The following is a 23,633-nucleotide window of genomic DNA, read 5'->3' as shown; positions in this document are numbered from 1 at the left end:
GCATGGTGCTCTTGCCTGTAATTCAAGCACTCTGGGAGGCCAAGGCAGGTAGATTGCTTTAAGTTCAGGAGTTCAAGACCAGACTGAGCAAGAGCAAGACCCTGTCTCTGCTAAAAATAGAAAAACCTAGCCAGGCATCATGGTAGACATTAGTAGTCCCAGCTACTTGGAAGGCTGAGGCAGAAGGATCACTTGAACCTAAGAGTTCGAGGTTGCTGTCAGCTACAGTGTGAGACTGTCTAAAAAATAAAAACAGAAAAACACAGTATCTTACTATTTATCTTCTTAAGAAATGGAAAAGAACACCAAAAAAAAAAAAAAGAAAGAAAGAAAGAAACGGCAGGAGGAAAGGGAATATATGTGGAGAGAAATAACAAAGATATTTAAAAACACAAAACTAAATCCTAGAAATAGTTTAAATAATTTCCCAAAGAGTGAAGAAGAAAGTAAGGTGATGAGGACAGGGGATGAAGCTAGTTTCCTTGAACCTGGAGTACATTATTTTTCAATTTGACTTCGGAGCCAAACATTTTGCATAATTACACAAAATAACTTTTAATAAAGCAACTCCTAATTAAAATGACCCTAACTGTGTAGTCAGTTGGTGGTATAACCACATCAAGAGGAATTATTCCAAATGCGTTTAAAACACAATTACAGTTGGCCCTTAAACAATGTGGGGGTTAGAGACACCAACCCCCTATAGTCAGAAATCACCAAAAGTCCACTCTAGACCCTTATCTTCTAATAGCATACTGTTGAACAGAAGCCTTACCAATAATACAAACCATAAATGAATGCATATTTGGTATGTTATGTGTATGGTATACTGTATTCCTAGACTACAGTAAGCTAGCAAAAGGAAAATGTTATTAAGAAAATAAGAAAGAGAAAATATATTTATAATTTATTAAATAGAAGTAGACATCATAAAGGTCTTCATCCTCATCGTTTTCACATTCAGTAGGCTGAAGAGCAAGAGGAGGAATTGGTTTTGCTATCTCAGCAGGGGCAGTGGAAGGGGAGGCGGGAGCAGCAGACACACTCAGTGTAACTTGTATTGAAAAACACCTGTATAAAAGTCGACCTGCATAGTTCAGACCCACATTCCAGGGGCAACTGTGTTTGACTGTATATCCCATATGGAATTTACCCTCGGAACAAAAGAAAACCTTATACAGGTTGCACATTCTTTACCTGAGATGCCTGGGGGAAGAAGTGTTTTGAATGGATGTGTTGTTTTTGTTTTTTTTTTTATTTTGGAATTTTTGCATTATACTGATTAAACACCCCAAATCTGAAAATCCAAAATCTGAAGTGCTCCAATGAGCATTTCTGTTGAGCATTATGTCAGCACGCAAAAAGTTTTGGATTTTGTAAGCGTTTTGAATTTCAGGCAGAGGTGCTCAGCCTTCCCTGTTTTCAGTAATACTGTTTTTGTTGATGATGTTGATAGTGTTCTTCTGAGATTGCAGGTATAGGTCTTGTGAAATAAATGAGTAATTTTGTTGGTGTTGTTGAGAACTGGAATTTTGAATACAGATGTCTGAATGACAATAAGTTAACACCTCTGGCCCTAAATTGGGACTACTAGAAAAAATTTTGATGTGTTTTGTCATTTTTTAAATTCCTGGTTTCATTTGCTGAAAAGGCAAGACTAACCCAGTACTAACAAGCAACCTTAGTGTCTGCGATCTTTAGGTACCGTTTTCCACTAAAAGGAACCAGGATTCCTTGGAGAAATAGGTTTCACCACGTCTGGGAAGTCAGGGAAGGTACCGGTATCAACAAAGCTTTTGTGTCAACAGAACTTGGAACCAAGTTGAATATGCTTTTGTTGTGCAAAGATGAGACAGTTTGAGCAACAGGAAGATAATAACTATAATGAAACACTTCTTATGTATATAAACTACTGAATTTGTTATGATAATTTTATCTTCAAGAATACGCGGGAACAGCTTGTTTTTTTAAATGTAAATATAAAGTAACAAGCATATATTTCTAAATTAACTCTTCTTTGAGGTAAACAAATTATTGATAAGAGAAAGTCTCTTTAGGAATACAAGGAGCATTAACATTAGAATATTATAGTTTTTTAGCACCTAATGAATTTATGGTAGTGATCATCACTGGCTGCTAACATCACAAATAGAAAGGCACCCAGAAAGTGTGTCTGTACCATTGGAAGTTCACATGACCACCTATGAAAACATTCTGTCCCAATTCTTCCCCCAAAAGTCAAGTCTGAACAAATAAAGTCTCTTAACTGCCAATTCATACGAAATAACAGGGGACACAGGAACATGTTAAATGGTACCATGAGGATACAATTAGCAAGAGTTCAATCAGCGAGAAACTATAGGATAAATAACCCTATTTCTTCCACACAAAAAATAAGTTTGTAAAGGAAAAATGAGATAAAGATGACACTAGAGATGAAGAGTGACTGAAGGAACACATCAACCAATTGCAGTGTATGGACCTTATACAGATTATGATTCACAATGTAAAAACAAAGCAAAGCATTCATAACATTCAATTCTCAACAATATTAAAGAATGGTTTTCAGTATTTTAGGCATAATGTATTATTAAAGCTTACGTTTCAAACATAAGTTTTTATCTTCTAGAGGTACACACTGAAAAATTTACTGGTAAAATGATATGAAGTCTGGAATTTGCTACGCATTAACAAGAATGTGAGTGTAGATGAAACAGGATTGGCCGTGAGTTGATAAGCATTGTAGCTGGTCGTAAGGACATGGGAGTTCATTATACTGTTCTCTTTATTTTTGTATACTCTTGAAATTTTTCATTATAAAATGTGTGAATGATATGATCACAAGAATAAGAAAACAAACAACATTAGAAATTAGTAGGTAAATTAAAAAGACAAAGTGACACATCTTAAACTAAAAATATGTTTAATTGTTTAAGGTGTCTAAGTCAAATACTCAGCAGATGGGTTACATGGATTAGAAATAATGACAATGAGTGAATTGCAACATTTTTAATAAAAATACCAGGAATATTATAGACATAAGGAGATAAATGAATCAAGACTCAGAAATTTTAACCATGTATCTTAACTTGGATAAAAGAAATCTGTCCCTACATACATTACAGTAAAACTTCAAAACAGCAAAGACAAAGATATTTTTTTTAAGGCAGGCATGAAACAAAGTTTATTGAAGACGAGAAAGGTACCCTGTTTCCCCAAAAATAAGACAGTGTCTTATTTTAAGGTGTGCTCCCAAAGATGTGCTAGGTCTTTTTTTCAGGGGACGTCTTATCTTTCCTGTAAGTAGGTCTTATTTTCGGAGGATGTCTTTATTTTCAGGGAAATGGGGTAGGTTTACAGAGCAAGAACAAGATAGAGGTTTACAAGAAACATTCACCATGGACAGTGATGGGCCTCCTTTGTCTACGAAGGAAGAGGCCAGACAGAAGTATCTTGAAAGCATCTGTTTCAGTCAGGATGCTGTCAGGGAAACCGAAATAATACTGGGTATTTCAGAAGAACAAATTTAATTTAGAGAATTCATTCCATTGTTGTGGAGGGTGCGAGGGGGAAAAAGGAAACACTGAGGTTGACCATAGGTAACAACTGTAGGGAATAGCTCCACCCTAGGGGTGAGTGAAGGCAACAAATTGGGGTGTTCAGAATTTAGAAGTTCCCAGGAGTAACTCTGGGGAGCTGGAGCTCCTACTTCTGAAGAGGGAACACAGCCTGGCTGCCGAGGGGGCACAGTGAGGCTGGGTCTGGGAGTACTGCTGACAGGAGCAAAGCGTGCCAACAGGAAGAAAGAGGTCCCTTCTTGCCTTCCAGTCTCCTAGTGCACACATTTGTAGGACCTAACAAGCAGCCTCCTGGTAAAGGAGAAATGTGGTTTGCAGACTCAAGCCACAGAAAGGTAATAGCTTAATAAACATTATAGCAGGTATTCATTCATTCCTTCCACAAATATTTAATAGCGGTTTACTATGTGCCATTTACTTTTTAAGTGCTTGGGATAAGTCAGCGAAGAAAAACTTAAAAGATCTCTGCCTATGTGGAGACAGAGAGAAAAAAAAAAAGAAAAACAGATCACCTACAGAACTAAGGATGGCTAAGATACAGCCAAAGCCCCATGACAATTTTGAAAGGGTACAAGATCCCCTAGTATTGTGTGACCTACAGTGAGGTAAGAATAAAGATACGTAAAGATAAAGAAGTAGAAGTTTACCACCCAGGGTCCCACCCTAAAGGAACTTGATGTCCACAGAAGATCTGAGACACAAGAAGATTTGCTAAACAAATGAAATAATAACAGACATGCCAACCCACACAAACATTATTTATGAAAAATAACGATTGTGGGATTTTTTTTTTTTTAAATTGTGGGATTTGAAAAGAAGACACAGGCGGGGTGCGGTGGCTCACACCTGTAATCCTAGCACTTTGGGAGGCCAAGGTGGGTAGATTGTCTGAGCTCACAAGTTCGAGACCAGCCTGAGTCAGAGCCACACCTCATCTCTAAAAAAAATAGCTAGGCATTGTGGCAGGGGCCTGTAGTCCCTCCTACTCGGGAGACTGAAGCAAGAGAATCACCTGAGCCCAAGAGTTTGAGGTTTCTGTGAACTGTGATGCCACGGCACTCTGCTGAGGGCAACAAAGTGAGACTCTGTCTCAAAAAAAAAAAAACAAAACACTTAACTATAGAAGAAAATGTTAATAAATTCATTTACATTAGAATTTGAACTTTTCTAAATTAAAAAGATATAAGCCAGAGAGAAAAAACATGTGTAACACATTTACCTACAAAGAATTAATATACAAAACATAACCATTGATGAGCAGGATCAGTAATAAAATGGAAAAATGCATAAAAGATATTAACAGCCATTTCACAGAAAGACGCAATCTACATGCCAAGTAAACACAATTCTTTAATCTCACTAATATCCAGAAAATGGAAATTAAGACCACATAAGATACCATTTTATTCCCACTGATAATATGACAGTAAGATGTCATTTTACCCTCCCTGGATACAGATGAGGCACTTTAAACAGTACTCATGGGTTTATAAGTTGGCATAACACCTTTGGGAAACAATTTGCCATTCTCTTGGAGTTTTTTAACATTTGCATCTGTTATGACCCAGCAGTTCTACCCCTGGGTATCGACTCTTAGAGAAACTCTGCACATTTATTTGTAACAAGAGACATAAAAACAGGAAACAATCAGCGGCGCCTGTGGCTCAGCGGGTAGGGCGCCGGTCCCATATGCCGGAGATGGCGGGTTCAAACCCAGCCCCGGCCAAAAAAAAAAAACAGGAAACAATCCAAATGCCCATCTATAGGAAAGAGATAAATAGACTCTACTATATTCACTTAATGGGCATTTAATTGTGTGAAGAAATTGAGTGAACTAAAGCTACATACCATAGCATGGATGAATCTCAGAAATGCTGTATTGAGTGAAAAACCCAAATCCCAAGAGAGTGTATGCAGTATACCATAGTTCCCCCTTATCTGCAGTGTCACTTTCCATGGTTTCAGTTACTCTAAGTCAACCATGGTCCGAAAATATTGAATGAAAAATTCCAGAAATAAACAATTTATAAGTTGCATGTCATTCTGCGTAGCATAATGAAATCTCAACGCTATCCTGCTTCATGCCCCTATGGACATGAATCACCCCTCAGTCCAGCATATCCACGCTGTATGCAGTAACCACCCAGTGCTCACTCAGTAGCCCTCTCATTAGATCAAAAAAACAGCATATAGAGATAGTTGAGTAGTATCCACGGTCTCAGGCATCCAGGGGAAGTCTTGGAATGTATCCCTTCAGATAGAAGGGACTACTGTACCATTTTTATAAAGCACAGGAAGAGGTAAAGTAATATTTTGAAGCAAATAGACATGTATGTGAGTGATAGAACTATATTTAAAAGGAGCAGTGGAATATTAAAAACAACTTGTAGAACAGTATGTGCCTCTGGAAAAAAGGCAAGAGGACAGGATAGTGTAATATCACATAGGTGGCTGCAAGTTAGCTCTTCGCCAAGATGGTATTGTCAAGGATATTCATTATTTTATGCTTTGCGGCATCAATATACATTTTATATAATTATATATTCTTACAAATATGTTACTTTGTTTATAAAATATTGGCATTTAAGAAAATTTTACAGGCTCGGCGCCTGTGGCTCAAGCAGCTAAGGCGCCAGCCACGTACACCTGAGCTGGCGGGTTCGAATCCAGCCCGGGGCCTGCCAAACAACAATGACGGCTATAACCAAAAAAATAGCCGGGCATTGTGGCAGGTGTCTGTAGTGCCAGCTACTTAGGAGGCTGAGGCAAGAGAATCGCTTAAGCCCAGGAGTTGGAGGTTTCTGTGAGCTAAGATGCCATGGCACTCTACCCAGGATGACAGCTTGAGGCCCTGTCTCAAAAAAAAAAAAAAAAAATATTTTACAAAAAGAACCCTTGTGGGATGCCAGTCAGAAGGATCAAGTCACTTAGAAGGGAATAAATCAGGCTAGCTTCAGACTTCTCTTTTTTTTGGTTTTTGGTTTTTGGGTTTTTGGCCAGGGCTGGGTTTGAACTCGCCACCTCTGGCATATGGGACCAGCACCCTACTCCTTGAGCCACAGGTGCCACCTAGCTTCAGACTTTTCTGCAGCAGAAATACCTGCACACCAAGAGGCAGCAGGGAAATGCTGACAGATTATTTGAGGAAAGAATAAACAAACCGTAGTTTATGTCCAACCAAGCTGTCTTTCAGATATGAAAAACTTTCATACAGACAAAGTTTTGAACACATATGAGTGTATAGGGCCACTGTAACAAATTACTACAGACTGGATAATAACAGAAATTTACTTCTTCATAATTCCAGAGGTTAGAAGTTTATAGAGGGATGGAGGGAGGGGGGTGGGGCCTTAGTGTGTGTCACACTTTATGGGGGCAAGACATGATTGCAAGAGGGACTTTACCTAACAATTGCAATCAGTGTAACTGGCTTATTGTACCCTCAATGAATCCCCAACAATAAAAAAAAAAAAAAAAAAAAAAAAAAAAAAGAAGTTTACTATCAAAGTGGTGGCAGGGTTAGTTCCTCTAGAGCCCCTCTCCATTGGTTTGCAGAGAGCCCTCCTCTCCCTGCCCCTTCACCTGGTTTTCCCTCTGTGCACACCAGGCCCTGGTGTGTCTTTTCTTATAAGTCCGTCATATAAATACAGTCATTTTAGATTAGGGCCTCACCCTAATGGCCTCATTTTAACTTAATCACTTCTTAAAGACCTCCAAATACAGTTATATACTGAGGCACTGGGAACTTGGGCTTAAAAATGTGAATTTTCAGGGAATACAATTTAGCCCATAGTGATGATCTCAAAGAATATTGTTCCCACAAACCCTTTTTGAGGAAACTATTAGAAGATAAACCTTGGCTAATGAGGTGGTGTTTAGGGAAGCCACACAAAAGTAAAACCAATACCAAAACAGAGCTGGAGCACAGGGCAATAGATCAGAATATAATTACTATATACCCTAACAACTGGGACCAGTAGCTCACACCTATAATCCTAATGCTCTGGGAGGCCAACGTGGGAAGATCCCTTGAGCTCAGGAGTTCAAGACCAGCCTGAGCAAAAGTGAGACTCCAGCTCTGTTAAAAATTGAAAAGTAGCTGGGCGTGTGGTAGGTGACTATAGCCCCGGCTACTCCGGAGGCTGGGGCAGATCACTTGAGCCCAGGAATTTGAGGGTGCTGTGAGCTAGGCTAATGCCATAGCACTCTAGCCTGGGGCAACAGAGTGAAACTGTCTCAAAAAAAAAAGTTCTGGAGGGAAAAACAGTAGATTTTTGTGATAACCTTGGAGGAAGGCCTTTTTAACTTTATCTGATGACGTCTCAAATGAATCCTGAAAATTGAGACGTCATCGGAGATAAATTAATAACTGAAAATTGAGACATTGTCAGAGATAAATTAATAAACTGAACTCTAGAAATCAAAATCTGCATCACACAAAGTACTGTAAGTCTAAAGGCAGACTTCAAACCAGGGGAACATATCAGTAAATCTAGTATAAAGAGCTTTTTCCAATAGACAAGATAAAGACCTCATAGAAAAATTAACCAAATATAAGGACAGATAATTCACAGAAAAGAAAGAGAAAAGACTGTCAAATATAAAAAGATAGCTCCACTCAAAAGAAGTAAAATGCAGAATAAAACCACATTTTTTACCTATCTGGTTGCTGAAGGCCTAAAAGTATAACAACAAAATCTGATTAGGCTGTAAGAAAATGGAGACACTTGTATATTTCTGGCAGATTAAGTTGTTATAATCCTGTGGGGGGCAGTGTGGCAGTATCAATCAAAATGACAAATGTATATTCCCTTGACATAGTGTAGCCACATCTGGAATCCTACAGATGCGCTTGCACAAATGCAAAATTATTGGTTTTGGTTATTTTTGCAGCATTGTAGTTGTCAGAAATTGGGGGCGGGGGTGTATTCATTAATGAAGATCTAGTTAAATAATGGTACTTCCATGAAGGAAAGTACTATGCAGTTGTTAAAACAATGAGGAAGCTTCTTCACTGGTTTAGAAAGATCTTCAGGGTATATGCTGTAGAGAAAGAAGCCAAGTACGCTGAGAGTCACCTCTTACGTAAATAATAGTATACTTCACATTATAAAAGAGTAGGCGTATAGTTCTATATTTATATTTGGTTGTATGTCGCATAATGAAATTCTAGAAGGGCATATAAGAAACTAAACCGCGTTATATACAGTAGAGACAAGGACGGGAAAGAGTATAACTTTGTATACTTCCTGGTATTTGAAACATGTGAATGAGTTACCTGTTACAAAAGTTAAATAAATTTAAATAAAATAGAACATGAACATGAGATAGAATTCTGCTATTCAGTAGTTGAATCCACTCAAACAAGGTACTTAACCTCTCTAAATCGCTGTTTTCTCGTTTATAAAAAGGCTATGATAGTATCAAGTTCATAGGATTTTTCTAAGGATTAATGAATGAGAGGATGAATGTAAAGTGCTCAGCAGAGTGCTTCCACCTAGTAAATACTCAGTTCAGTAGATGTGACTTATGTTACTGATCTGATCTTGGTGTTAAATTAGTATGTTGATGGAGAAACAGCAGCCTTAGCTGACCTTCCCTTTGTAGAACCAGACATCCTGGGTCCTTTCCAGCATGGCAGCCCTCTACTGGAGAGTGAAAGGCCAAGGAAAGAAGGCGATCGACTGCCTGCGCCAGGCTCTGCACTACGCTCCACACCAGATGAAGGTGAGTGGGGCTCGGAAAGCAAGAACTTCTGTCCATTGGCCTTCCATTCCCCATGGTTTATTCTGACATTTTGACTGGCCTTCCTACATTTGGCCGGTAAGGACACTGGGCGAGGGCAGGATGGTGCAGAGAACCTCTCTGACCCAGCTTGTGCTACAGCAAACCTGTGTGTCCTGACATAGCAAGTTAGAATGTGGGGAAGGTCTTCAGGATTACTGAAAGAAATTACATCATTTAATACCCCTCCTACTGTACTCAGGGCCACCCAACATATAGCAAATACATTGATTGGCATAGGAGGATCACCACCCTACAAGTCATTCTGGGTTTAGCTTATCTCTAGGGGCCAGGAGGCCTGTTAGACCTGTTTTGCTTATACTCTTCAGCTGAGCTTATTTCTAGGAACAGAGATAGAAGCTAATTTCTATTTCTTCATATTCATTAACCAATTCCTGGTCCTCATCTGACTTCTTCTTTTCCACATAAAGAAAAAAAAAATACCCAGTTAACCCTGTTTAAAATGGGTCTTTTCCAGAAGGCCAGTTTTTGTTATGATGGCTGAAAACGTACAGTGTGTTTACAGAACATGTGTATCCATGTGTGCAGAGTTCTGCGTTAATCCAGGTCTCATGCTTCTGAAGACACAGCCCATATCATCTTTGTTCATCCAGGCAAAATATAGACTAGTGGGAGGAACACAAGCTTTCCTGTCAGGCACCACTAAGTTCGAAACACAGTTCTGTGAGGCAATTTATTGAACTTCAGTGAGCTCGTCTAAAGACATGCACTCCATGGATGTCCAGTAAAGACCTAATGGGTCTTTTTTTCTGTTTCTTCTGTGTCTCCTAAGAACCCAATACAGTGGCGGCGCCTGTGGCTCAAGGAGTAGGGCGCCGGTCCCATATGCCGGAGGTGGCGGGTTCAAACCCAGCCCTGGCCAAAAACCACAAAAGAAAAAAAAAAGAACCCAATACAGTGTGCTGTCAGCAGCAGTTGTCGGGTAACATATTTAAAGGGAAAAAATATTTGCGATGATAATACTGCTATTTGTTCACTCCATCATTCTGTGCTCTTCCGGTTAGACAGTAGGAAAGGGCCAAGACTCCCACCAGGGAACAGCAGACTTTCTGTAAGGGCAAGAGAGTAAAATATTTTGGCTATGCAGATCAGACAGCCTCTGTTGCAACTACTTCATCCAACCATCGTAGTTTGAAAACAACCACAGACATAGGTAAAGGAATTAGAATGGTTGTGTTCCAGTCAAACTACAGAAATGGGGAGCAAGCTGGATTTGGCCTGCAGCGTGAAGTTTACCAGCCCTGCTCTAGACAGTGCCATGGTCTTGCAGATAATACTTTGGCTTTATGACAGCACGACTCAAAAGTGTGGTCTGTGGACAGTACTACCAACCCTCAGTGACACAAGGAGCTTGCGCCAGAATAAACCAACATTACTCAGCAGATTATTTTACTTCAGCTGACGTTTCTGTTTTGTTTTTTGAGGCAAGGCTCTGTGAATGAAAGAAGGAACGGTATTCTGGTATAAGCTCCTCGTCCATCACAGACCACTAGCAGCAGCAGATGAGCACTTCAGTTGCACTACTCTATTATTTGCCAGCAAACTGTGCTACTTTCTTTATGATCATGAAAACCAGAAATGAAAGCTGCGAAACTCAGTATTCCCTTATTGCCATTCTCCTTCCTTCTCCCAGGACGTGCCCCTGATTAGCCTGGCCAACATCTTGCACAACGCCAAGCTCTGGAACGACGCTGTCATAGTAGCCACCATGGCGGTAGAGATCGCGCCACACTTCGCCGTGAACCACTTCACTCTGGGCAATGTCTACGTGGCAATGGTGAGCCTGGGGGTGTGAGCAGAACATCCTGATTCTTCTGTGGATCATCTTTAATTTCAAAACTTCTTTGAATATATCATTGTCTTTCAGTTTCCTGTAAGTTTTATGTCTAAAGTTGCTAGTTCCACCAAGGATACATTTTATAAGTAAGGGGCTTAGGAGGGATTTTTTCAAAATAATACATGAAATCCACGTAAGCATTTGCAGCTGTGGTATTCCTCGCCACAAGTTTAACACTGATAATAGAGTTAGACTTAACTACAGTTTCCTGGCCACAGCACCTATTCCCACAAACCTCTCCTAGCACTCCATGTAGACGCTGTTGAATGTCTTGCTGTATTGCTTGCAGGTTGGATTAGGAACCTGTCATTGTACTCCTGACACCCTGTTCATATTTCTCTTACTGTCTTTTTACCTTAATTTATGATTTTTTGTTTAAGTATTTGTCTCTGCCTCTAGACTACAGACTCCTCAGCAACAAGACTGCTCTTTATCTCCCTGTTCCCAGCACATCACAGTGTTTGGCACACAGTAGATACCCACCAAGTAGTAAATGAATGATGAAATTCCATTAGTTTCATGGGTACCATTTACAGAGAAAAAGACAAAGTCATCATCCATAGCCTATATTCTGGGCAGAAACGAAGACCAGTTTCAGAACTGAAAATCCCCGAGGGAGTCCCCAAAGTGCCATTACCAATTTTAACATGAGCATCATGCCTTTCACTTTCGTCTAAAGCATGATGTCACACAGGGACTGTTCCCAGGATGGTCTCAATACCAGTTAACAGAGTGAGCGGCCCTGGGCTGTAAGCTTTATGTGTCATCCTTTAGAGGCGGGAAGTACAATTTTGCTGGGTAGGTAATTGCTGAACGTGCAGATTTCCCTCTCTGCTTCTTAAAGTTGAAAAATCTGTTTTTGCCCCCCAGTAAATGCGAGAGTTGCTACTGTGAATGAGAAGTCATGTGTTTGGGCTCTTCATTGAGAGTATTAGTCTAAGAAAAAGATTAATATCTTCAGTATGGCAGTGATTCTTTCCCAAGCCCTGTTTGAATTTTTAAATGTTAGGAAGAATAAAAAACTCTTCAAAAGTTTTTTGAAAGAAAAAAAAAGCTTCCATCTTTCCAGCTGCAGTAGAAAATTAGACATATGCATAATGAGCATTTACCAGGCAGGGTTCTAGAGGTTTCTGTAAGGATTAAATGGAAGGATTGCATAAAGCACCTAGCGCAGTGCCTGGCACATTTCAGGTACTCAGTAACGTTAGTTCTCATCACTACCAGGACCATTCCTGCCACTGGATTTATAAAAGCTGATCTACCTCCTCCTCTTCAGCTCTTGAGCTCTGCCATAGTTTTCTTTGTGATGTTGTACCGTGGGGACAAAGGCAGCTGCTTCCTCCAAGAGAAGCCTCAGAGTTTTCCAAAGAGACTTAGATCCATTGAGAAAATGCTTCAGGATTGTCACCAGCACAAAGTTGCTTTTCAAGAAAAAAGAGAGCACAGTTGTGTATGTAGTCTCGTGGTGCCATCCCCCTCATGTTTGTCTCTGCCCCTCACAGGAAGAATTTGAAAAAGCACTGGTGTGGTATGAATCAACACTGAAGCTGCAGCCCGAGTTTGTCCCAGCCAAGAACCGAATCCAGACCATCCAGTGTCACTTAATGCTGAAGAAGGGACGGCGTTCTCCTTAGTGTACTTCTTCCTCTTTCTCTTTACTCACGCTCTTAAAAAAGGAATAAGAAAAGAAACCAATCACTGTCAGTATCTACTTTTAATGATGTGTTTGAAAATAACTGAGTAAGACTTACAACAGGACCTTTAGTATGTGGGAATTGGTTTGTTTTTGTTTTTTAAGTTCCTTCTCCCCCGCCCCCCAACCTCAAAAGAGGCATCTTCAGAAACACAAATTTCTTAAAAGGAAAATGCAGCTTAAAGATACCATGTAAATACTGAGCCAAGACATTTCAGGAGCTGTGCTCTGTTTCCAAAACCTCGATGCCTTTAGGGCTCTCCTCAGTGGTCCAGCCAGCCCCCTCTTTGGAGGAGGACACCACCGCATTGCACATTCTCCGCTTCCTGTTGTAGCCTCTGCTGTCAGTGGAAATGCAAAAGCCCGCGTGGTGCCCGTCAGTGAGAAGCAATGTTCTGTGCTCGCCAGTAGATCTCCATGCTGTCCCCAGTCCCGTCCGTTCCATGCTGCTATGTTACAAACTCTCAGAGGTAGTTTGCAGGGAAAAAGGGGGAAAATGGTTTTACAAATATTTACAACAACAAAAAACTCTTAGGATCACCCGACCCTTGTAATGTTATTTATATTGGGGAGGGAGGGGGGCTGAGAAGGGGAAGTCAGCAGTGTGCAACATCTTTATCATTTCTACTTTAATTAAAAATCACAAGGAAACCAATAAGTTGAAATCCTATATAACAGGCTTATATATAGAGAATATGTATATTTGAAGCCCTCTACAGAGTGAGTCTATGTTTTACTAATTCTTTGTTCACCGTGTTACCCATCTTGGAATAAGGCGTGAGTGTCAGCTCCCTCTCTCCCAGGCCTTCGGATTCAGCAACTCGGGAGAGAGAAATGAGCCAAGATTGAATGTTTCCATACAAGGCTTTTACCTTTGGTCCCAGGAGAATCAGAAACTCCAACATTTTGGAATCTTCAAGGGCACATACTGAGAACAAAAATAAAAGTTGTTTATGAGCAAATAGGTTTGTAGTGCGATTTTTTTCTTAAGAACGTGGCTAATTTGGACAGCTCTAAAACCCAACTGTAACTCTGGATCTGGTCTTCTCAAGCCCTGGGATGTCTTTACCCTCCTTTCTTTCCACAGCAGCAAGGTGGAAGAAACAATCCACCAGTAGGTTTTATGTTGAGGAACTTACTAGCATGATACTTGTAGCCGGGAAAGATTCATAGTCAGCCCATGTTCAGACTTCACCGTAACGTTGGCCTTCCCAGAAAAGGAAGAATAAGCCACAAAGTCACACCCCCTCGGCTAATCACTGATCCAGAAGTTCATCCAAGCTTTGTGGAGAGCGTTGGAGGAGAGTCATACCAGTGTGTAGTATTAAATTGAACGTTTCATTTGGGAAAACTGAAGAAAGCATTCTGTGGGCTTTCCTAGAACACTACCATGTCATATACTGGCTCACTGAACTAGAAGGGTTTGCTTCTAGCACAGACTGCAACTTCTTAGGAGAAGCTGAGTGATCAGACATACCTGTGAACTCTGTCCCCTTTATGCAGCTACAGACCAACTAATTACAGTTACGAAGCTGCATAAAGGGGTGAATAAGGGAGCTCAGCCTTATTCACTAGGTGGACCTTCACAAATTAATGTGTGTCTAGGCATAGTTTCCTGCTTCCCATCTCGCTACAATTTGGCATCTAGTTTTCCTAAAACCCTCAATAATTGCTGTTTCTTTGTAATGTACATATGGTGAGATTCACTCTTTAGTGTGCAGCTCTTTGGGTTTTGACAACTTATTAGAGTCATGCAGCCACCACAACAGTCAAGACGGAACTTCTGTCACCCCAGAACGGACCCCTCTTGCTGCCCCTTTGTAGTCAAACCTCCCCACCCATAAACCCTGGGCAACGACATGTCTGTTTTCTGTCCCTATAGTTTTTCCTCTTCCACAGTCTCATACAGGTGGAATTAGTATATGACCTCTTGAGACTGGCTTCTGTCACTTAACATAAGGCAATTGAAGCCAGGCAAATGGCTCACACCTATAATCCTAGCACTCTGGGAAGCCAAGGCAGGTAGAGTGTGTGAGCTCAGGAGTTCAAGACTAGCCTGAACAAGAGCGAGACCTGGTCTCTACTAAAAAAAAAAATAGAGAAAAGAACTAGCTGGGCATTGTGGCAGGCACCTGTAGTCCCAGCTACTTGGGAGGCTGAGGCAAGAAGATCACTTGAACCCAAGAGTTTAAGGCTGTGACACCACAGCCCTCTACCCAGGGTGAGAGAGTGAGACTCTGTCTCAAAAAAAAAAAAAAAAAAACACCTTGAGATCCACCCAAGCCACATGCATGTGTGCATCAGTAGTTTGTTACTTTTTATTGCTGAACAATGTCCAGGGTTTGTTCCTCTTTTGGAGGACACTGGCGTTTTTCCAGCTTTTGGAGCTTATGAATAAAGCTGCATTATATTCACATACAGGTTTTTGTGTCAGCAGCTATTTTCTTCCTGTGGACCTTTTAAAAGCAGGAATGCTAAGCCAACATTCAACAGAGGTGGTATAGAGGCAAGTGGGAATCTCCTTATCTGAAAGGAAGGGGAAAGAGCTTGACTTTTCTTTGAAATGACTGGGAATTGCTTCCACAGCGTCGTTCCCAGCCTCATTTCAGATTCTTCAAATCAGGCATAGTGGGACTCGGTGCTGTGTGGCGGGCTGACATACCACATGTGTATACCTCCTGCCGGGCTGGTCATGTCAGAGCCTCATGATGACAGAAAGTCAGGCAGGTGGGGACAGGCACCAGCAGACCCAGGGCAGCCATCTCCCACCCCTACCTCATCCCAGAATTCCATGGGGTTTATTCACTAAACAGGTCAAAGGTCTGACTTGCACTGGACTGACACTGGTACCAACCTGCTAGGAGTAGAACTTAGAGCCCCATTCCCCAGGGTAAGGGGTAGCAGGTAGTGTCCCTCCATTGCACACACACAGGCCTGAGAGCTACCACGGCAAATTCCCCCAGAACTTTGGCCTTCTGGCACCTGTAGCAACTCCTCCTGCTTCAGAGAACCTCAGAATGGGTTCAACAAACCTGGGTTCAAATCTTGGTCCTGCCTCTTACTGGCAAGGCAGTCTTGAGCAAGTCACTTAGCTTTGAGCTGAATTTTTCACTGAAAGAAACTAATATAAAAATGATAAGAACTACTGCTTTGCACAGGGAATTGCTGTAAGAATTAGGGAAAATAAAAAATAGTTTGGGAACAGCACCATGCAAGTGCCCAGTAAGGGGTAGCTATTGCTATTGGCACCATATTATAGAAATTGAATATTTAAAAGAATTTTCAAGAGTTAATTTTAAACAAGAGCCTGCCATCCAACTCCTCCTGGCTTCTAGTCAGGCCAGCCCCACTGTCCAATTTCCAACACTTTTTCTATTTATTTTTTATTTTATTTTATTTTTTTTAGGAGACAGAGTCTCATTTTGTCGCCCTTGGTAGAGTGCCATGGCATCACAGCTCACAGCAACCTCCAGCTCTTGGGCTTAGGCGATTCTCTTGCCTCAGCCTCCCAAGTAGCTGGGACTACAGGCGCCCACCACAGCGCCCAGCTATTTTTTTGTTGCAGTTTGGCTGGGGCCGGGTTTGAACCCACCACCCTCAGTATATGGGGCTGGCACCCTACTCACTGAGCCACAGGCGCAGCCCCCAACACTTTTTCTTTATCCGTCTCCACCAAGTGTGCCCTCTCCCTTCCTCTTGATTTCCCCTCCCCTTCTAGACCTCTTTCTCCTGGGCTTTTCCTGATAACACTGGTTCATCTATATCTTTTCTGATAACTACAACAGCTTCCATTCACCAAGCCAGATAGGAGGCTGTGTGCAGTCAGAAATGTCCAAGATTCATTGAGCTCTTATGTTCCGATATTATTCTAACAGCTTTATGTGAGATAAAACTCATTTGAGCCTCAGGTACTTCTGTTATCCTGACGTTAAGAATGGGAAATGGGAAACTGAGATAAGTAACTTGCCAGAGGATACAGCTAGGAAGTGATAGAGTCAAGGTCTGAGTCTCACTCTAGAGTGGGCACTCCTAACCGCCATGCTAGGCATCGTTATCTCATTGAATCCTCACAACTACAAAATAGACTGGCAATATAATCTCTGTTTTATAGATGAGAAAACCAAGACTCAGAGGTCAAGTAACTGTCTCATAATCACACAGTTAGTATCTGGTAGAGTTCAGATTCAAATGAAGCTCAGATTCGTCCAACTCCAAATTGTTGCTCTTAACTCCTCTACCGGGGACCTTCCTTGTATAAATAATTTCTAGTAAGGATTTCATTCTGAATTTTCCCATGTTTGCTGTCGTTTTGATCTTGTCTCTCCCATCTGTGTTCATATGTCACACGTCTGTGTCTCATAGTACTGGATGCAGACCTAGTATATACGAAGTACTCAGTAAATGATTGACCAACAATGCAACTGGTACATTCCTCTGCTTTCTGCTGATAGTGTTCTGAGGGCCGTCCACCCACATCTCATAATTTTTTAGGAAACTAATCTCAAGGAAGTGAAATATCTTGCTGTTCTGCAGTGGAACTTGCAAAAAAGAAAGCTCCACCCTTCTGCCTCAGGCTCCCTGCTCTCAAAATGACTCAATCTGGCTAACAGAGGAAAGTGCCTAGACACCTGTGAACTTTACAAGGCCTAATCTACCCTTCATTGCCCAAGAGCCTTACACAACTGACTAAGGAGAAGGTGGGACAATGCTGGTGTCACCAGGTTCAGGAGATACACATCCTTTCCTGGGACTCCACCTTGACATCTGTGCCTGCTATTGTCTCCCAAACAGGGAAACTTGCCTTCTGAGTTCAGCATTTGTGGTTAGTCTAATGATCAGACAAGCATTCCTATGTCAAACCCCATGCTTGCCCTTTCTGCAATTCCCACTCTTCTTAACAAATAGATGTAATTCAGCACTTATTTATGTCTGACACTGGATGAGACATTAGACATGGTCTCTGCCCTCAAAGAGTCACAATCTACTTGAAGAGACAAGACTGAGATAACTTGCAGACCCAAAGTCGACTCTAACAGAAGCCTGAATATTGAAGATCCAGAAACTGAATTCTGTGATGAACATCTGAGTCCTTTAAGACAGTGTAACCTTTTCTAGATGCACATACCTTGGTTCAGACACTCCAGTCAAAGTTCTCCCTGGCTCAGCCCGAGTGCCTCTCCATGCTTTTCTGCTGCCACTTATTTATTTATTCAACAAACATATATTAAATGCCTACTATGTGCCAGGCACTGTGCCACTGCAGATAATTCAATATGGTAGGAGGCTAAAAGGTGGAGGATGGGAGGTGCTGAAAGATAAAACTGGGGCCAGATCATGGAAGACATCATAAGCAGAGCTAAGGAGTCTGGACTTTGTCCAGAGTGAAAGGGAGAGCCCCTCCCCAGCTTGCACTTCAGGTTACAACATAGTGTTTCCCACATGCACCAAACTTCCACATTTCCATGTCTGTGATCATGTTGTTCCCACTACCTGGAATGCCAACTCCTTGCACTCTTCTACCTATTTTTTCACTTACTTAGTACTACTGGTTTTCTAAGGCATCATTCTCGGGATACCATGCTTCTGTGGTGCCTGCCATATGGTGACCTTCATCACACTGTGTTGAAATGAACTGATATGTATCTTGTCTTCACTCAGACACTTTGCTCCATGTCTTATCAACATCTATGTGCCCTGCTTTTACAACATGTAAACCTGACATAATGAAGTTCCTTGATTAAAAGAAAAAGAAGCAGCTATCAAACTATTGAACTGATGGTGAATAGACCTAACAATATCCTAAGAAACTATAGCAACATTAGAGAGAAGAAAATAGAGAAAAGGAGAAGGAATCGTAAATCATGGAGAACTCCAGCAGATGTGTGGAGAATTTGCTCTCAACCTACAGAGTTACTATCTGTCCTCTCAGCCTCACTCCTGAGCCACCTATTGCTCCTGACTCATGTAAAACACTTTAAACTGGGACAGGCACACACTAAGAAACTAATAAATATTAGCTCTTATTATTAGCCAGGGCCTTCAATCTTGCCACTAAACTTTTCCACAAATCAAAAATAAATAACCTTTTCTTTTCTGTCAAGAGTTTTATTCCATTTCAGAACCCTGACTCAAAGGATTGACTGCTTAGGACAAAGACTCTTAGTTTTTAAGGTGGTAAGCTTTCTCTTCTATAAAAGCACTTAATAGAAATACCTATTTACAGCGCGGGACCCATGATTGGCACCCTCCCGGACCTCCGGAAGACCTGCGCCGGGACCATGATCAGCACCCTCCCACCTCCAGAAGAGCTGCGCCCGGACCCGCGATCAGCATCCTCCCAGACCTCCAGAAGAGCTGAACCCCAACCTGCAATCGGCACCCTCCCAGACCTCCATAACAGCTGCGCCCGCCCGGATCTGGTAAGAGCTGCACTGGGAGCCACTGCCCCACCTGCCTGGCAACCACACGCCCTGACCAGGAACTCCAGGAGCTGCGCAACCCCACGTCCTCCCTCCTGTACCATCCTGGCCTCCACACCACCCGCGCATCTGGCCCTCCAGAGCCCTCCCTGCCTCTGCCCGGAGCCCTTCTCCTGGCCAGAGACTGCTGGAGCCTTGGGTCCTCTGTGCCAAAGTCACTGGGTGCCAGGCATTCCCAGAACCGTGTGCACCACCCCTGGCCCTGTTACTGGATCTGTGGGTGTCACACTCTGGAGCTGTTCCCACAACCAGAACTCCCTGGCTGGGGCAGCTCCAGAACAGCTACACAGGGTCACTCCCTATGAAGATCCAGCAACAATAGAGTGATACCCCAGGGTCTAATCTCAGAGAGACACCACCCCAACTCTGAGGACAGCCAGAGGCAATGGTGAAAAACAATCATAAGATGAAATCAAAGGAAAAACTCTGGCAATATGAATAATCAGAGTAGATCAACTCCCCCAAGAAACAATGGGGCAGACACAGCACAAGATCCCATGCACAAACAAATAGCTGAGATGTCAGAAATCAAATTCAGAATCTGGATAGCAAATAAGATCGAATTAGAATTCCAAGCAATAACCCAAAAGATGTCTCAAGAATTCAATGAACTCAAAGACCAAATGACCAAAGATTTTGACACATTGAGACAAGAAGTTGCAGCCCTCATAGATCTGAGAAACACAGTAGAATCCCTCAGTAACAGAATGGAGCAAGCAGAAGAAAGGATTTCTGACATTGAAGACAAAGCTTTTGAACGCTTCCTCTCAGAGAGGAAGAGAAATGGAGGGCAAAAACAGATCACTCTCTCAGAGAGCTCTGGGATAATTTGAAGAAAACCAATATTCGTCTTATAGGGATCCCCAAAAGCGACAAAGCAGCATCACAAGGCACAGAGTCTTTCTCCATGAGATTATGAAGGAGAACATCCCAGACATGCCAAGAGATTCTGAAATTCAGATAGCAGACAGTTTCAGAACTCCAGCATGACTCAACCCGAATAAGACAACCAACAGACACATCATAATCAATTTCACTAAAGTTAATAAGAAGGAGAAAATTCTGAAAGCAGCCAGATGAAAGAAAACCATCACCTACAAGGGGAAGAATATTAGAATAACTGAAGCTCTCTCTGCTGAAATCTTTCAAGCTAGAAGAGGATGGTCATCAACTTTTAATCTCCTAAAACAAAATAACTTTCAACCCAGGATCCTATACCCAACTAAACTGATTTTCATTTATGATGGAGAAATTAAATACTTTAATGACATTCACATGTTGAAGAAATTTGCCACAACTAAACCAGCTCTCCAGGGAATTCTCAGACCCATCCTCCATAAAGACCAGCATAATCCTCCACCATAAAAGTAAACTCACCCTGAAAATTTTGATCAAATTCCAACTTCCACAGTCACAAAAGGATTAAAAATGTCCACTGGACTCTCGAAAGGCTTATCAATATTCTCAATTAATGTGAATGGTTTAAATTGTCCTCTAGAGCACAGGTTGGCGGACTGGATACAAAAACTCAAGCCAGATATCTGCTGCATACAAGAATCTCATCTTACATTAAAAGACAAATATAGACTCAAGGTGAAGGGATGGTCATCTATACGCCAGGCAAATGGAAAGCAGAATAAAGCAGGTGTTGCAATCCTATTCGCAGATGCAATAGGCTTTAAACCAACCGAAATAAGGAAGGGTAAGGATGGACACTTCATATTTGTTAAAGGTAATACTCAGTATGATGAGATTTCAATTATTAATATTTACATGCCCAACCAGAACGCACCTCAATTTATAAGAGAAACTCTAACAGACATGAGCAACTTGATTTCCTCCAGTTCCATAGTAGTTGGAGATTTTAACATCCCTTTAGCAGTGCTGGATAGATCCTCCAAAAAGAAGCTAAGCAAAGAAATCTTAGATTTAAACTTAACCATTCAACATCTGGACTTAACAGACATCTACAGAACATTTCATCGCAACAAAACTGAATACACATTCTTCTCATCAGCCCATGGAACATACTACAAAATTGACCACATCCTGGTCGATTTAACCTCAGCAAATTTTAAAAAATAGAAATTATTCCTTGCATCTTCTCAGACCATCATGGAATAAAAATTGAACTCAATAACAGGAAATCGCATACCCATACAAGAACATGGAAGCTAAAGAACTTTATGCTGAAGGATAGATGGGTTATAGATGAGATTAAGAAGGAAATCACCAAATTTTTGGAACAAAACAACAATGAAGACACAAATTATCAGAACTTTTGGGATACTGCAAAGGCAGTCCTAAGAGAGAAATTTATAGCACTGCAAGCCTTCCTCAAGAAAACGGAATGAGAGGAAGTTAATAATTTTTTTTTTCCACTACAAAATAATTTATTGTAACACAAGCTTCAGCACTGGAGACTATGTACAAGCACACAACACTCCTGACTGTCCTAACTAGGGGACCCTTTTCTTCCCCCTTGCTTTGCAGACCTCTTCAATCAAATCTTTCAGGTACTGGATCTCCTTGGCCAGGGAATCTGCCTTCTCTTTCAGAGCCTCGTTCTTCTTTTCCAGCTCTTTGCATTCACCAGCAAGGGCTTCCTGCTCTGCTGTCTTCTTCTGGCGGTACCTAGTGGCTGCAGTCTTGTTTTGCTCCATTTTTTTCAGCTTCATATCTAGCTTCTCACCCTTTACTTTTGTTGCTACTATTTTCTCTCCAGGAGGATCATAAGGTTTAGGGCAGACAGAGCCACAGAGGACACCTGGAGATGGCAGGCTCCTATTTGGAGAGCCCCTGGAGGTAGAGGGGCTATGCTGGGGAGAGTCCAGATAGGACTCTGGGCTCATACAGATGCCACTGTCATTATCTGAGGGGGTGTCTTCCTCCTTTACACACTGAGGAATCATGGTAATGTAAGCAGTAGAGTCTGGCCTTCTATCTCCTTCAGAGATATCCACTTCGCTGCCCAGCTCTAAACTAAAGGAATGATCTGGAGTAGGGGACAGAACCCCTGGGGATAAGGGAAGAGGTTGCAAGAAGGTGAAGGGGGCAACCTGATCAGTTTTTGTTAAAATTTCTGGGAGATGGCCAATTGGGTTCACTGTCTGGGGGGGCTCCTTATTAGTCTCCTGGACTAGGGGGGCAAAGAGATCACACGTGTCATCCAAAGTGGCCAAAAGCTCATCTGGCATGGTTTCCAGGTCATCCATACCCAACAGGGCATCAAAGTCAAACTCCTTCAGATCCATTTTCTCCAACATCCAATCTGTCCCAGAGAAGGCATCCTCCTTGCCATTGTTGGAGGCACTGACCAACCCATCCACAGCCAGCCATTCGGAGGAGCCCGCCTTCGCCTTGTCACTGGAGAACCCATGAGGTTTGAAGTGCTTGGCCACCTCCAGGTAATCATCTAAGAGATCTAGGCTTTCTTCAGCCCCCAAACCCGACTGGTCGAAGGGGGACATCAAGTCCCCTGCCAACACCTTGCTGCTCAGGAAGCTCATCTTGGTCATGTTGTGGGGCTTTGCTGAAATCCAGGAATGTACTTAATTCGAAGGTGTCTTTGTTGGTTACAGCAATACTGCTGCTGGATGCTGTGAGAAGCGCCATGGCTTAAAAGCCGCTGGGGGTTGCCGCTGCAGAGCCTGGTGCTGCTGCCGCCGCTGCAAAGGCCAACGCTGCCACAGGCACTACTGCCTCTAATACGCCACAGTGGCCGTGGACCCTGCGAGAGGGGAGGAGGGAAAAGGAGAGGAAGTTAATAATTTAATGGGACATCTCAAGCAACTGGAGAAGGAAGAACATTCCAACCCCAAACCCAACAGAAGAAAAGAAATAACCAAAATCAGAGCAGAATTAAATGAAATTGAAAACAAAAGACTTATACAACAGATCAATAAATCCAAAAGTTGGTTTATTGAAAAGGTCAATAAAATAGATAAACCTTTGACCAACCTAACCAGGGAAAAAAGAGTAAAATCTCTAATGTCATCAATCAGAAATGGTAAAGATGAAATAACAACAGACCCCTCAGAAATTCAAAAAATCCTTAACAAATATTACAAGAAACTTTACTCTCAGAAATATGAAAATCTGAAAGAAATCAACCAATACTTGGAAGTATGCCACCTACCAAGACTTAGCCAGAACGAAGTGGAAATGTTGAACAGGCTTATATCAAGTTCTGAAATAGGATCAACTATACAAAATCTCCCTAAAAAGAAAAGCCCAGGACC

At 41.8% G+C, this 23,633-nt stretch overlaps 2 protein-coding genes across 3 annotated transcripts in view; one reads left to right on the top strand and one right to left on the bottom strand.

The window, feature by feature from the left end:
• Nucleotides 1–13,875, top strand: part of TTC17 (tetratricopeptide repeat domain 17) — a 123,429-nt gene extending 109,554 nt beyond the window's left edge. For both annotated transcript variants that reach the window (XM_053561970.1, XM_053561969.1), the window contains exons 23-25: nucleotides 9,186–9,305; nucleotides 11,017–11,160; nucleotides 12,723–13,875. In XM_053561970.1, coding sequence (XP_053417945.1) covers nucleotides 9,186–9,305; nucleotides 11,017–11,160; nucleotides 12,723–12,854 — 396 coding nt within the window. In that variant the 3' untranslated portion in view covers nucleotides 12,855–13,875. The remainder of the gene's footprint in view (nucleotides 1–9,185; nucleotides 9,306–11,016; nucleotides 11,161–12,722) is intronic.
• Nucleotides 13,876–21,775: 7,900 nt separating this feature from the next.
• On the bottom strand, nucleotides 21,776–23,141 carry LOC128565483 (cyclic AMP-dependent transcription factor ATF-4-like). The gene has a single exon (XM_053561977.1). It carries the CDS (start codon nucleotides 22,908–22,910, stop codon nucleotides 21,852–21,854), a length of 1,059 nt encoding a protein of 352 aa, XP_053417952.1. The 5' UTR covers nucleotides 22,911–23,141; the 3' UTR covers nucleotides 21,776–21,851.
• Between the last annotated feature and the right edge of the window lie 492 nt (nucleotides 23,142–23,633).

The sequence above is a fragment of the Nycticebus coucang genome, chromosome 14 (assembly GCF_027406575.1).
Source record: "Nycticebus coucang isolate mNycCou1 chromosome 14, mNycCou1.pri, whole genome shotgun sequence".
NCBI classification, from domain to species: Eukaryota; Metazoa; Chordata; class Mammalia; order Primates; family Lorisidae; genus Nycticebus; species Nycticebus coucang.
This window is presented reverse-complemented; position numbering and strand designations above follow the sequence as displayed.

Bases quoted from the DNA above. Each gene is read 5' to 3' on its own strand.
- LOC128565483 (XM_053561977.1), bottom strand. From the start codon at position 22,910: ATGACCAAGATGAGCTTCCTGAGCAGCAAGGTGTTGGCAGGGGACTTG.